General features: G+C 35.8%; 1 protein-coding gene across 3 annotated transcripts in view; it reads left to right on the top strand.

The window, feature by feature from the left end:
• Positions 1 to 7,877, top strand: part of Orco (odorant receptor coreceptor) — an 85,492-nt gene extending 77,615 nt beyond the window's left edge. For 2 of the 3 annotated variants that reach the window (XM_054225238.1, XM_011185696.3), the window contains exons 7-8: positions 5,761 to 5,916; positions 6,337 to 7,877. In XM_054225238.1, the coding sequence (XP_054081213.1) occupies positions 5,761 to 5,916; positions 6,337 to 6,387 (207 nt within the window). In that variant the 3' untranslated portion in view covers positions 6,388 to 7,877. The remainder of the gene's footprint in view (positions 1 to 5,760; positions 5,917 to 6,336) is intronic. The other variant, XR_008469962.1, reaches the window with a different exon arrangement.
• The last annotated feature ends 4,927 nt before the right edge of the window (positions 7,878 to 12,804 follow it).

The following is a 12,804-nucleotide window of genomic DNA, read 5'->3' as shown; positions in this document are numbered from 1 at the left end:
TCAATGCACTTGACATTATCCATGTCATTGAAATTGTGCTATAGCCAATGTTGCATCATTGAATTTGCTGAAATGGAAACCACGCATACGTTTATGAATCCATTAACCTAATATTATATATTTTGCTAATACTAATGAATTCTAATAACAAAGCTTTAAATGGGAATCAAATCGGTCTACATATAAAATAAATCGAACAGAATACAGATTTCTTCAGTACACTTTCGGAATTTTTCGAAATTAATATATGAATCAAAGCTCGCAAAAATGGATGATATGGTGACAGATATGCAGAAAAATTGGGCTCTGTTAAGTATCTATAGAATAGGTTAGACCAGCCAATTTTTGGCTTAAAGAACCCGTTATATTTACTACCAGGTATGTTTAGTTGAGTAAAACCTTTTTCTTATGAAAATCCATGTTTGATAAAAAGCTGCTCAAAGCAGCTTGTCTTGTGCAAGGATAACTCGCTGACATACATGTGCTTTCAGTTAGCTATTGAATGAGACGCACTTAACGTTTTTTTGTCTTGTGTAAAAAGGAGCAATTATTTTCATTAATAAAAACGTAATATTAAGAAATCAATTGTTTTTAACCATATTTGGGAAAAAATAGTATTAAGTAATGTTTTGAGCCTATTAAAACGCCTAAAAATAGACTTCTTTCACACACACAAGGACTCAATTGAAATATTGCCAAACCAATAAAGTGCCGATCCAGAACTGTTGATAGATGTTTAAAAGATCCAGAGGAATATAAAAAAACTTGAAACGGCGAAAGACAACACGATCGATTCATAAAATTTTTAAAATTGAGTGTTCATTCTGACACTCGACTCAATGATCGGAGAGGCCAAATTGGCTTTCAATACAATTTTCATGAGTTACGCAAAGAAAAAATGTGTTTAAGCCGCTATCATAAGTGGGTAATGTTATGGGATGCCATCACGTTTTATAGAACAATTGATTTTATTTTTATTGATCAGGATATGAACGGTAAGTGCTTCAAAACAACATTGGAGTCAGTATTTCTATTATTAAAGATCTCTGCTGATGTATCCCATGGATTTTTCAACAAACTAATGCTCCGATTGAAAACGCTCAATTAATTAAAACGTTAGAATTATGACTTAGTTAAATTACATAAACTCCCTCCATCATTCAAGGACCGGACGGATATATGAAGTTATTGCAAACAAAGGTAGCAGTACACTTTCCTAAGAATATTTTTCATTTTATCCTAATAAGAGCAATATTGACACTCCCTAAAAATAAAAGTTTAAAATAAACTACTTTTCTTCCAAAAATTAATTAGTTTAAGTGTGTCTATTCTAATGACTAAAAAAATATCGCCTTTTTAAACTGCTCTATGAAAATGTTTATAAAACACAATATCGTTAATTTCTTTAAATCTTTTGAAAATTATCCCTGAACGATCATTGAATAACCATGACTTTGGCATATCAACTTTTATTTAATGGAATCCAAATTAAAAATTCCAAGTTGAATACTATTGTAAGTACGTGTGCGTCTAACCTATTGACGAAGAGTGTATATTTATTCTCTTTACTATAAGTTTCTTAGTGGTACTCTCTGAATGAAATGTTGTGTTAAGAATATTTAGATTGTGGATACTTTCATATTTATGGCACATTTTAACTCCCTTGACAAGGTAATGTCGAGAATATTTGAGAAATATGCAGCAGAACTGCTCTGTATATAGCCTTGAAGGAGAAAATTCAATTGTTTTCAGATTGAGGTTAAGGCAATCTTAATCAGCGCGTCAGATCAATATGATGCGAGAAAATATATATAATGCATATCTAAGTATGTAAACCTCAAGCGAAGAAATCCGATATATGTACTATTAAGCAGTCGAAGATATACTTATATATTTATCTCGATATAAGATTTTACTTCAAATAGTTTCTGGTCAGACGAGCTCCAAAAGCATCCTCATTGACTCTTTTATATGATATGACATTCACGAACAAGTATTGTTCCAGAAACCGTTTCACGTATATCGCCTTTTAATAAATGACTTTTTTTTAAAAGCCATTTTATCAAATTCTACATTAAACAAGTAAGGAAGGGCTAAGTTCGGGTGTAACCGAATATTTTATACTCTCGCAATGTATTTATTAAACTTTATTTATATTATATAATACACAATTTGACCCACATATTCGTCATATATATTGTATAAAGTCCATTGAAAGTTGGAAACCATAATATTAGGTTAGAAGCACTGAGGTCCTCGGGTTCGGTATTTCATTGAAATCGGTAGAGTAGTTCCTGAGATATGGTTTTTGACCCATAAGTGGGCGACGCCACGCCCATTTTCCATTTTGTAAAAAAATCTGAGTGCAGCTTCCATCTGTCATTTATTATGTGAAATTTAGTGTTTCTGACGTTTTTCGTTAGTGAGTTAACCCACTTTTAGTAATTTTCAACCTAACTTTTGTATGGGAGGTGGGCGTGGTTAAAAGTGGCTAAAAAAACGACTGCAGAAAGTTTGGTTTATATAGCTCTATTGGTTTGTGAGATATGTACAAAAAACTTAGTAGGGGGCCGGGCCACGCCCACTTCCCCAAAAAAATTACATCCAAATATGCCCCTTCATAGTGCGATCCTTCATACCAAATTTTATTTCCATAGCTTTATTTATGGCTTAGTTATGGCACTTTATGTGTTTTCGGTTTTCGCCATTTTGTGGGCGTGGCAGTGGTCCGCCCAGTGAAAGTGTGCCAAGTTTCATCAAGATATCTTAATTTTTACTCAAGTTACAGCTTGCACAGACGGACGGACGGACGGACAGACAGACATTCGGATTTTAACTCCACTCTTCACCCTGATCACATTGGTATATATAACCCTATATCTAACTCGTTTAGTTTTGGGTGTTACAAACAACCGTTATGTAAACAAAACTATAATACTCTCTTTAGCAACATTTGTTGCGAGAGTATAAAAATAACATAGATAACACGCTAGAGCGTCATGTTCAGAATTTTAATAGATCCCACATAAATTATTATCGAAATGCACACGTACGACTAAATGCTGCCATGAATTTCAGGCATACTACTTATCAACTTTTCGACGCTATGTATATTTCAAAGACCTAGATCCATTGACAAGCCCGATGTGATTTGTTGATATTAAATATAAGGAAAAATGAGCTATAAATTAGTTCAATGAAAATTTCCCAGCGCAAATGATAATAAGGCTTACCAACCCCCAGAAGGGCAATCTTGATTTTGTACAAAATGGGAAGTACACGCGTAACACGCAGCTTATAATAATTATATATCTATAAATAGGTATATAGTATATGTAGATACACATAATTTCTATACAATTGATAAGATAATTAGATAAAAGAGGTGGGATTTAAACGTACATACATTAGTGGCCAGATAGTTGATACGAATGTGCAAATATTGGATGTGATCAAGTAGCAATTTTCGAATATATCAAATCTTTTTTGCAGTTTTATGAATACATTATGAATAAAAATAGTCATAAAAGAAGAGCTGTTAATAGACTTAGGTGCGGGAGAGAGTGTGATGATCACGCGAGAAGATACTTTGATGTCGTCTCCGAATTTTTTTATCTTTGTGTCTTTCGGTTAATTGATTACTAGAACTAGTGAAATGACATATAATTGAATTAAATGGAATTGTAACATTTATTTGGACACCACTGTATTTATTTACACACGTAATTAAACAATAAATTTAATACAAATAACCTTAATAATATATAAAATTAGATTTTACTCAATATCCAGTCATATTTACTGATTAGGCATAATATTTTTAAGTTATATGAATTTCTAGATAATTTTTATGATAAATACCTGAAAGCTTTAAGCGCAAGCGTCCGCTAAATGGGAGAATTTAATCTAAGTGATTTTTCAATGGCACTTAAGAACGGAATTCCCATTGGAATTCCCCGTGTGACAGAAAAAAATGAAATCACAGCGAAAAGTTTGTTAAACTAATCAAATTACAAAAACAAAAATAGCAAAACTGCAACTTGCGAAAAGTTGTGAAAGCGCGGGTGAACAGCACTCCACAAGCATGCAACTGTGCGCGGATGTGCACTCGACACACTTCCGCCGCCGTTGTTGTAGGTTTGCGAATAGTGAGTGTTTTAAGTTTTTTCCAGACACTTTTAGGATTTCTTTTCTGCTGTTTGTTGTATATATGTATATTTACATTAGGATGGTACTAAAATATCAGATGAGAACCACTTCATGAAAAATTCCATATCTCCCAAACTGTCAGACTTTATAATATCCTCCTCGTACAAGCCCCCTCCTTATTTGCGAAGAACTCGGACCGCCACTTTTCACACGCCTCTTTTGAGTTCAACTTTACACCACAAAAGCGTTCCCAATGGACAGGATCAGGTGGTTAATCACTTGGCGCTATGACCGGGCAATATGGTGGATGCGATAAAACCTACCATCCGAGCTCCCGTAGCTTCTGACGAGTCATCAATGAAGTGTGTGGTCTGGCGTTGTCCCGGCTGGACGCTTCTAGTCGATTGCCTGCTTCAAGCGGTCTAGTTGTTCGCAGTAGATCGTAGAATTCAGCGTCTAGCCATATAGAAGCATCACACCTTCCTGTCCGTCAATCCCGGCTTAGCCACTGCTTGGGACGATTCATCGGCCTTCGACCACGACCGCTTTCGCTTGATATTATCGTGATATATGTGATATTTTTCGTCGCCAGTCACAATCCTCTTAAAAAATGGGTCGAGTTCGTTCCGTTTCAGCTGCATATCGCGGGCCCTGATTCTGTCCAGAAGGTTTTTTTGCGTCAAATCATACGCCACCCAAACATCAAGCTTTTTTGTGTATCCAACCTTCTGCAGGTGGTTTAAAATGGTTTGATGACTAACTCCCATCTCCTAGGCGATGTCACGAGATGCCACATGCCGGTCTAACTCGATGTTTTCCATAATTTGATCGGAATACGAAAGTCAAAGGTCTTCCGCCGACTGGCTTATTCATGGTGTTGTTTTCACCCACTCTAAATCGTTGAAACCAGTCCTCCTTAGTTCGAAAGGATAGAGTGGCATCCCCCAAAACACCCTTAATCCAACGGAACGTTTCTCTAGCGGATTCGCCTTTAACGAAGGAAAACTTTAAAATAGCGCGAATTTCGGCGTTAGTGAACTCCATCTTCACACCTCTATAACTGTTGAACGCAATATACAAACTAATCATGCATAGCGTTGTTTTGTAGGTTATGTCAATACCTTTCTAAGATGTAGTATTGCTAGATACGAGCTCTGTAGCGCTTTACACATAAATTCAAAAGACAAAAAGGCAGAAGGGAGATATTTGCCAACCTAATATAAAACAAGAATTAATAATATTATCGCACGAGAACTGTACATATATAATCTGGCTTTATCTTCTCTATAATTTTCTGAGAACATTACTTTTGGTTCAGTAGTATCGACTTAATGAGATTCGGTTCTCAAAAACTGTCTTCTTCAATATATGAACCACCCTAATGTGTTTGTTTATGTTCTTATATAACTGCAGCCAATTCTCTTGAATTTCTTCTTTTCACACGACTAAACGCCGGTCTGTCTTCGAGTTTACTTGCGTTTTCAACGTCCACAACAAACTTTATTTCACTTTCAGTGGCAACTTTTTATTTTGCAATTTTTCATTTGCCATTTTTCGCATTTTATTTTTAATTTTTTTTTTCTCTCTCTCTCTCTACTCGATTACCCGCAGAGCTCATCCGTCATGGAGGCAGCCTATTCGTGTCACTGGTATGATGGCTCCGAGGAGGCCAAGACTTTTGTGCAGATCGTTTGCCAGCAGTGCCAAAAGGCGATGTCCATATCAGGAGCGAAGTTTTTCACCGTCTCGTTGGACTTGTTTGCATCGGTAAGAGTTTACTTGTTTGTGTGTCTGTTTTTTTCTTTGTTATTGTTGTTATCCTTTTGTCACAAAGTGCTGGCGTATGCATGACATGTGTTGTTTATATTGCTGTTGTTGTGGTATGTTGCATTGAATTTGTGGTTTCGCGGTTGTTTGTGTCGTCAAGTCAGCAATTTGACACACACACACACACTCATATTTTAATGTATTTGGAAAATAATCTCGACTCTGTAAATGCTGTGCTGTCTGGCGCTGGCTTGTTTGTCACTCCACAAAGTGGCCATTTGCCACTTCCATTCGCCATTTATCACAGTTTTGTTTTGATTTTTATTCTCTCAAGTCTTCTATATTTCAAACGTATTTACACATTAAAACACTAACATCTTTTTCATATTTTCTTTCTCTCCCTATCTTCCCTCAAAAAAGGTTCTTGGCGCTGTGGTCACCTACTTCATGGTGCTGGTGCAATTGAAGTAGAGAATAACAACTACAACAACATTAAAGATCAAAACGCTGCAACGCAATAAGAAGTTAATACATACATCATATATAGCAACAACAACAATGATAAACAATGTAAAAAGTGCATCAGTCCAACACAGTCGCAGAGCATTATTGGCAACATTCCCTTGAATAACTTGTGTGAACCTATGTGGCGTGTAATGCATTGGATTAAAACAATAACAATAACTGTGCCTATATAGCATTATAATACTTTAATTTGTCAACGTTAACTTTTATCTGACAGGGCATTTTTAATGGAATTAATTCAGTGTTTATGTCCACGTGAGTCTTACAAATATACTGACGAGTAAAATTTTAGCATGAAGAAAGAACAATTTTTACTATACTTGTACTATTTGGGCCTTGTAAAAAAGTAATCAATATTAATTATACGACAGATCCGGCAAGACTCTAAAAAAATCAGCTTTCGTAAGCTTTATTTTGAAGTGAATCCTATGTAAATATTTTTTCTATTTATTTTCGTTAAGTTTTCGTTTTTGTTTATATGCTAACCCTAATTCAAACCAATATCAATATTGACTTTTTTAAAACTTTTTTAAAGACTCCCTTAAACACAACTTAACACTGACAATTCGATAACTAATATTTCAGACTTTTTTTCGCAAAGGCTGTCAAAAGTTGTTCTAGTTTTACGGAATGTACTGCTAAATATTAGGCGTGTTTTATTTGACCAGCAAATTAAGCTATTAGCTTATTTTGTATGGAAGACTTAGCCAACATAATTATGTTGGCTTGTCATAAGCTATCATAGCTTGTATATTGAACTAGAGGCATTGCCAGTTCATCGTTTTTTTTCATTCACAATAGTTGGGTTTTTTCCAAAAAATGTAGTTGGCAATAGCGAGAAACCCCATTTTGACAGATAAAAATGTAAACAAACCAAAATTTTAAATTCTATCGAACTTTAACTTTTTTTATTTAGACCATCCCGGATCTAATAATGATTGTAGATTCCTTAAAAGCTCAGAATATTATAGAAAAGCGGTAAAAAAAGGAAATTTGATTTATAAATTCAACATTTTTTTTTACATAAATTACATTTCAGCTGACAGTTCGGGCCCGCATTGCTAACACTATTCATTTTTAAGCGAAGATATGAAATAAGCTAAATGCGTTTTATTTGTCGATGATTTAGCTATTAGCTTGTGGTGGTCAAATAAAACACACCTAATATCAATAATTATCCTGCAGATTTTCTTGTGGATACCGTTGATTTGTGTCTCAATATTTGTGTGCTTTAATATTATATTTACTAGTTTTATATATTTTTAGAAAATCTTTTTGATGTTATGCAGTTTTATGAAACGTGCACATTGTATTTATCAAATTTGAATTATGTAACTATGCCATAAGTCACCGTAAAACACGCGTAGAATAATTTTCTTTAGTGAAGAGTACAATAAAGGAAGTAGTGATTCACTTGACTACAAAAACAATATGAACAAAATGGATTTTAATCTATACTACCGATAATAAAAATAATAATACTCATATTATTGATAATACATTATATATATACATATATATATATTTGGCGTAGGAACCGCTTTAAGCGATTATAGCCGAATCCACCAGAGCGTGCCACTCATTCCTCTTTTTAGCTTTTTGGCGCCAACTTCGTCTTTCCATCGTAGTGGAGGTCGTCCTCTTCCACGGCTTCCTCCAGCGGGTACTACATCGAACACTTTCAGAGCTGGTGTGTTTTTATCCATTCGTACAACATGACCTCGCCAGGGCAGCCGCTGTCTTTTTATTCGCTGAACTATGTCAATGTCGTTGTATAAATCATACAGCTCATTGTTCCATCGTCTGCGGTATTCACCGTTGCCAATGTTAAGAGGTCCACAAATCTTGCGCAGAACCAAGACGCGAGTGCGATGACTATTTGTTTGACGACAGGAGATAATTCGTTATGTCCTCATTCACTACCAGACCCATACGCTTCGTTTCTTATCAAGTCTCGAAAAATCAGAACAAACGAGGCGGTTGTTGCTTCCGATAATATCAATATCATCGGCGTACGCTAGCAGCTGTACACTCTTATAGAAGATTGTACCCTCTCTATTTAGCTCTGCAGCTCGTATTATTTTTTCCAGCAATAGATTGAAGAAGTCGCGCGATATTGAGTCACCCTGTCTGAAGCCTCGTTTGGTATCGAACGGCTCGGAGAGGTCCTTGCCGATCCTGACGGAGCTTTTGGTGTTGCTCAATTTCAGTTTACATAGCCGTATTAGTTTCGTAGGGATACCAAATTCAGACATCGCGGCTTAGAGGCAGCTCCTTTTCATGCTATCGAAGGAAGGTTTAAAATCGATGAAAAGGTGGTGAGTGTTGATTCTTCTTTCTCGGGTCTTTTTCAAGATTAGGCGCATGGTGAATACCTGGTCCATGGTGGGTTTTCCAGATCTAAAGCCACACTGATAAGGTCCAATCAGTTCGTTGACGATGGACTTTAATCTTTCACACAATACGCTCGACAGGACCTAATATGCGATATTGAAGAGACTTATACCACAGTAGTTGACGCAGATTGTGGGGTCTCCCTTTTTATGGATTGGGCAGAGCACACTGAGATTCCAATCGTCACGCATGCTTCCGACCATATTCTACAAAGAAGCTGGTGCATGCAACTTATCAGTTCTTCGCCGCCGTATTTGAATAGCTCGGCCAGTAATCCATCGGCCCCGCCGCTTTGTTGTTCTTCAAGCGGGCAATTGCTATTCGAATTTCTTCATGGTCGGGTAATGGAACATCTATTCCATCGTCATCGATTGAGGAATCGGGTTCGCTATCTCCTGGTGTTGTACTTTCACTGCCATTCAGCAGGTCGGAGAAGTGTTCCCTCCATAACCCCAGTATGCACCGGACATCCGTTACCAGATTACCTCCTCGGTCGCTAGATGATAATGCTCCGGTCTTGAAACCATCTGTAGATCGCCTCATCTTTTCATAAAATTTTCGAACATTACCCATGTCGGCCAGCTTTTCATACTCACGCATTTCGGCGTCTTTCTTTTTACGTCTGCAAAATCTCGCTTCCCTCTTCAGTTATGGATATCTATCCCACCCAGAACGTGTTGTGGTCGATCATCGTACCAACTGGTTTTTTGGCGTTGTCGGAGACCAATTGTTTCGGCTGCAGCGGTATACAATGAGTTTGAGATGCCGTTTCACAGCTCCCTTATATCGAGATTCTGATGAGTGCTCTCAGAGAGCATGAGTGCAAGTCGTGCAAATTTCTTGACTGTCTGTTGCGATTGCAGCTTTTCGACGTCGAAGCTTCCTTGTATTTGTTGGCAGGCGTTCCTGATATTTGAGGAAATAATTTTTGAGTCAAAGAGATAATAAGGATCCAATTTTTTATGGAAAAAAATATGAACGCGAAAGCGATTTGAAGGCAATCAATCTTCTTGAGATATGATAGAAGAAGATAATGACAGTGTGGGGTACCGTGCTGTTTTGACCAAATTTTCTCCTCTACTGTACGAGAAATTTCGAAGGAAAGGTTCTCCATTTACAAAAAAATCCTAATAGGACGATAGGTAAGAGATTTGTTTGATTTCTTACATTTTCTAGCTATACCTATGATATGTTTTAACAAAAATATTAAAAAAAAAAATTATTGTGTAATGTCCATCAGCGGCATTGCCATGCCAACCTACAACATCAATGATAATACTACCAATTTCGAAGTTATGTATAATTTCGTCTATTTCGGAAAACATAATGACAGTATTTTAATCTAACCTGGACTCATTATTCACAGCTATAGAGTTTCTGATATAGAACGGATACCTGAACGTAAACAATGATACTGAGAGACAGAATACAGCTAGTGAGAACAGAGAAAAAGAGAAGTTTACACTACTATGGACCAAATGCGTAAAGATTTGACTTGACTTGACGAACTGGTGACATCTTATGGAAGATCGTAAAACTGGTGCGCCGTAATCAACTCGTTCACCTCGGATCGCAGAGTTCTAATGGTAATCAAAACGAAGTGAGTTCAAGAAAAGAGCTTCTGTAACATATATGCTATTATGGACTAAAAGCGATCCTGTATATAGTAGTACATAAATAAGTTTTAGAGATAAATTGTTTACGATATTTTAGCTTAGCTTGTATTATTTTCTTTGAGTCTTTATTTGAATTTTCTTTTCTCCGCCATTATATCATAGTTTCAAACACATCAGGAATAAGAAAGGGACAGTTCATAGTACCTCAGTTATCTGCCAGTTAATATAGATTAATTTCTGCTTAGAGTATAATACTTCCATGCTGAAATGTTAACCGATCTTGTATGGTCGATGACGTGTAGAATTGTTTAAAAATTTTGGTGTTATTACATAACGATCTTTATTTGAGTTGACATTTCTAATGCATTTCATTAAAACTTTATTAGAGCACTTCCCTTAGGTATCTTTAGTTATGGCATTGAGTAGAAATTTGTTACAATCAAGCGCATGCATTAATTCTTGATGTTTTATCTAATTATGAACCATTCAACTACTTTTTTTTACATTAGTGGTGCGATAATTATAAGCAATTAGCTGTAATTGATTGGCTAATGAGAAAAAAATTGCGTTATTTTTTCACGTTTTTTTAAGTTAATTCTTTTAGTCAATCATGACATGTGACAAATTATATCAGACAGATAAAATTATTTGATTAGCACTAAGCAAATTGTATATATATACATACGTGTATGTGATGGCAAACATAAAGTAATTAATAATTTATCTTAAGAAATGCAGTTTATATGTTATACATATATATGTACACAGACATGCATATGTATGTGTAGAATATATGGTTTAACGGTTGAGGTTTAGTGGAAATTTGTTGCACAGTATGATCACGCCCAACTGCACACAATGACAAATTTAACGGCGTATTTTGGACTATAACTTTTGCTTGGTATTATGACAACTAAAAGTTTTAAGTCATCTCTGTATTGCGCATATATATAGTCTATTATTTTTCACTCATCTCTGAAATACATTCAAATTTGAACAGGACTGCTGAATAGTCGTGTCTGCCTGCTACGCTAGCTAGATTGATTTGAAACGTCTACATAATGGTCTTGAAACAAAGTGCTATAACAGCCATATATTAACTTGGCGCCCAAAGACCTTATTCCTATTTATGGTTGCCACTAATTTTACAAAGATGATTTGAAATTTGTACTCAGCTACAGCCATTATATAAAATGTTTCTCAGCGATTCTATCCCCTTTTGTACCTTAACATTGTTCACTGAGTTGACTAGACAACTAGAGAACTCACCATGGCCAAAAAACTGATAACTATTTGATTTTTTGTAGATTTGGCGGGTTCAATTTGAGTTATCTTGGTTATTGATATTTTACTCCTTTTTCTCCTTTTCCAATAAGAATCTGGTTTAGTTTCATTGCAAAATGACTAACACTATACTGGAACCCTAACAAATACAGGTGTACATCTTCTGAAACAGTCTGCATCTAATAATAACAATTTATTTTATATTTACAGTTCTCATTTCTGATTTCCTGGATAATATATTCACTCAGATTTAAATAGATAGATTAATCTTTGTCTATCAATAGTCAGATGCAATCATAAAAACTCTCCTTTATAAATTTAAATTTCAATTCACCAAAGCCTCCAACCACAAAATGTTATTGCAGCACTGCACACATGCCGCTTCTCTATAGAGCTTATAATTTTTCCGCTTCAAACGCCCACTCAAGCGATATATTTATACTCTCGCATCAAATGTTGCTAAAGAGAGTATTATAGTTTTGTTCACATAACGGTTGTTTGTAACACCCAAAACTAAACGAGTTAGATATAGGGTTATATATAGCAATGTTATCAGGGTGAAGAGTGGAATTCAAATCAGAATGTCTGTCGGTCCGTCCGTCTGTCCGTCCGTCCGTGCAAGCTGTAACTTGAGTAAAAATTAAGATATCTTGATGAAACTTGGTACACTTATTTCTTGGCACCATAGGAAGGTTGCTTTCGAAAATGAGCAAATCGGACCACTGCCACGCCCACAAAATGGCGAAAACCGAAAACACATAAAGTGACATAACTAAGCCATAAATAAAGCTATGGAAATAAAATTTGGTATGAAGGATCGCACTATGAAGGGGCATATTTGGATGTAATTGCGGGCGTGGCCCCGCCCCCAAATCGATTTTTTGTACATATCTCGGAAACCAATTGAGCTACATAAACCAAATTTTCTTCAGTCGTCTTTTTTAGCCACTTCTTAATACCGTCAAAAAATGAAAGAAATCGGATAATAACCACGCCCACCTCCCATACAAAGGTTAGGTTGAAAATTACAAACTCCCTAATGAAAAACGTCAGAAACACTAAATTTCAC

The sequence above is a fragment of the Zeugodacus cucurbitae genome, chromosome 2, assembly GCF_028554725.1.
Source record: "Zeugodacus cucurbitae isolate PBARC_wt_2022May chromosome 2, idZeuCucr1.2, whole genome shotgun sequence".
Taxonomy (NCBI): Eukaryota; Metazoa; Arthropoda; class Insecta; order Diptera; family Tephritidae; genus Zeugodacus; species Zeugodacus cucurbitae.
This window is presented reverse-complemented; position numbering and strand designations above follow the sequence as displayed.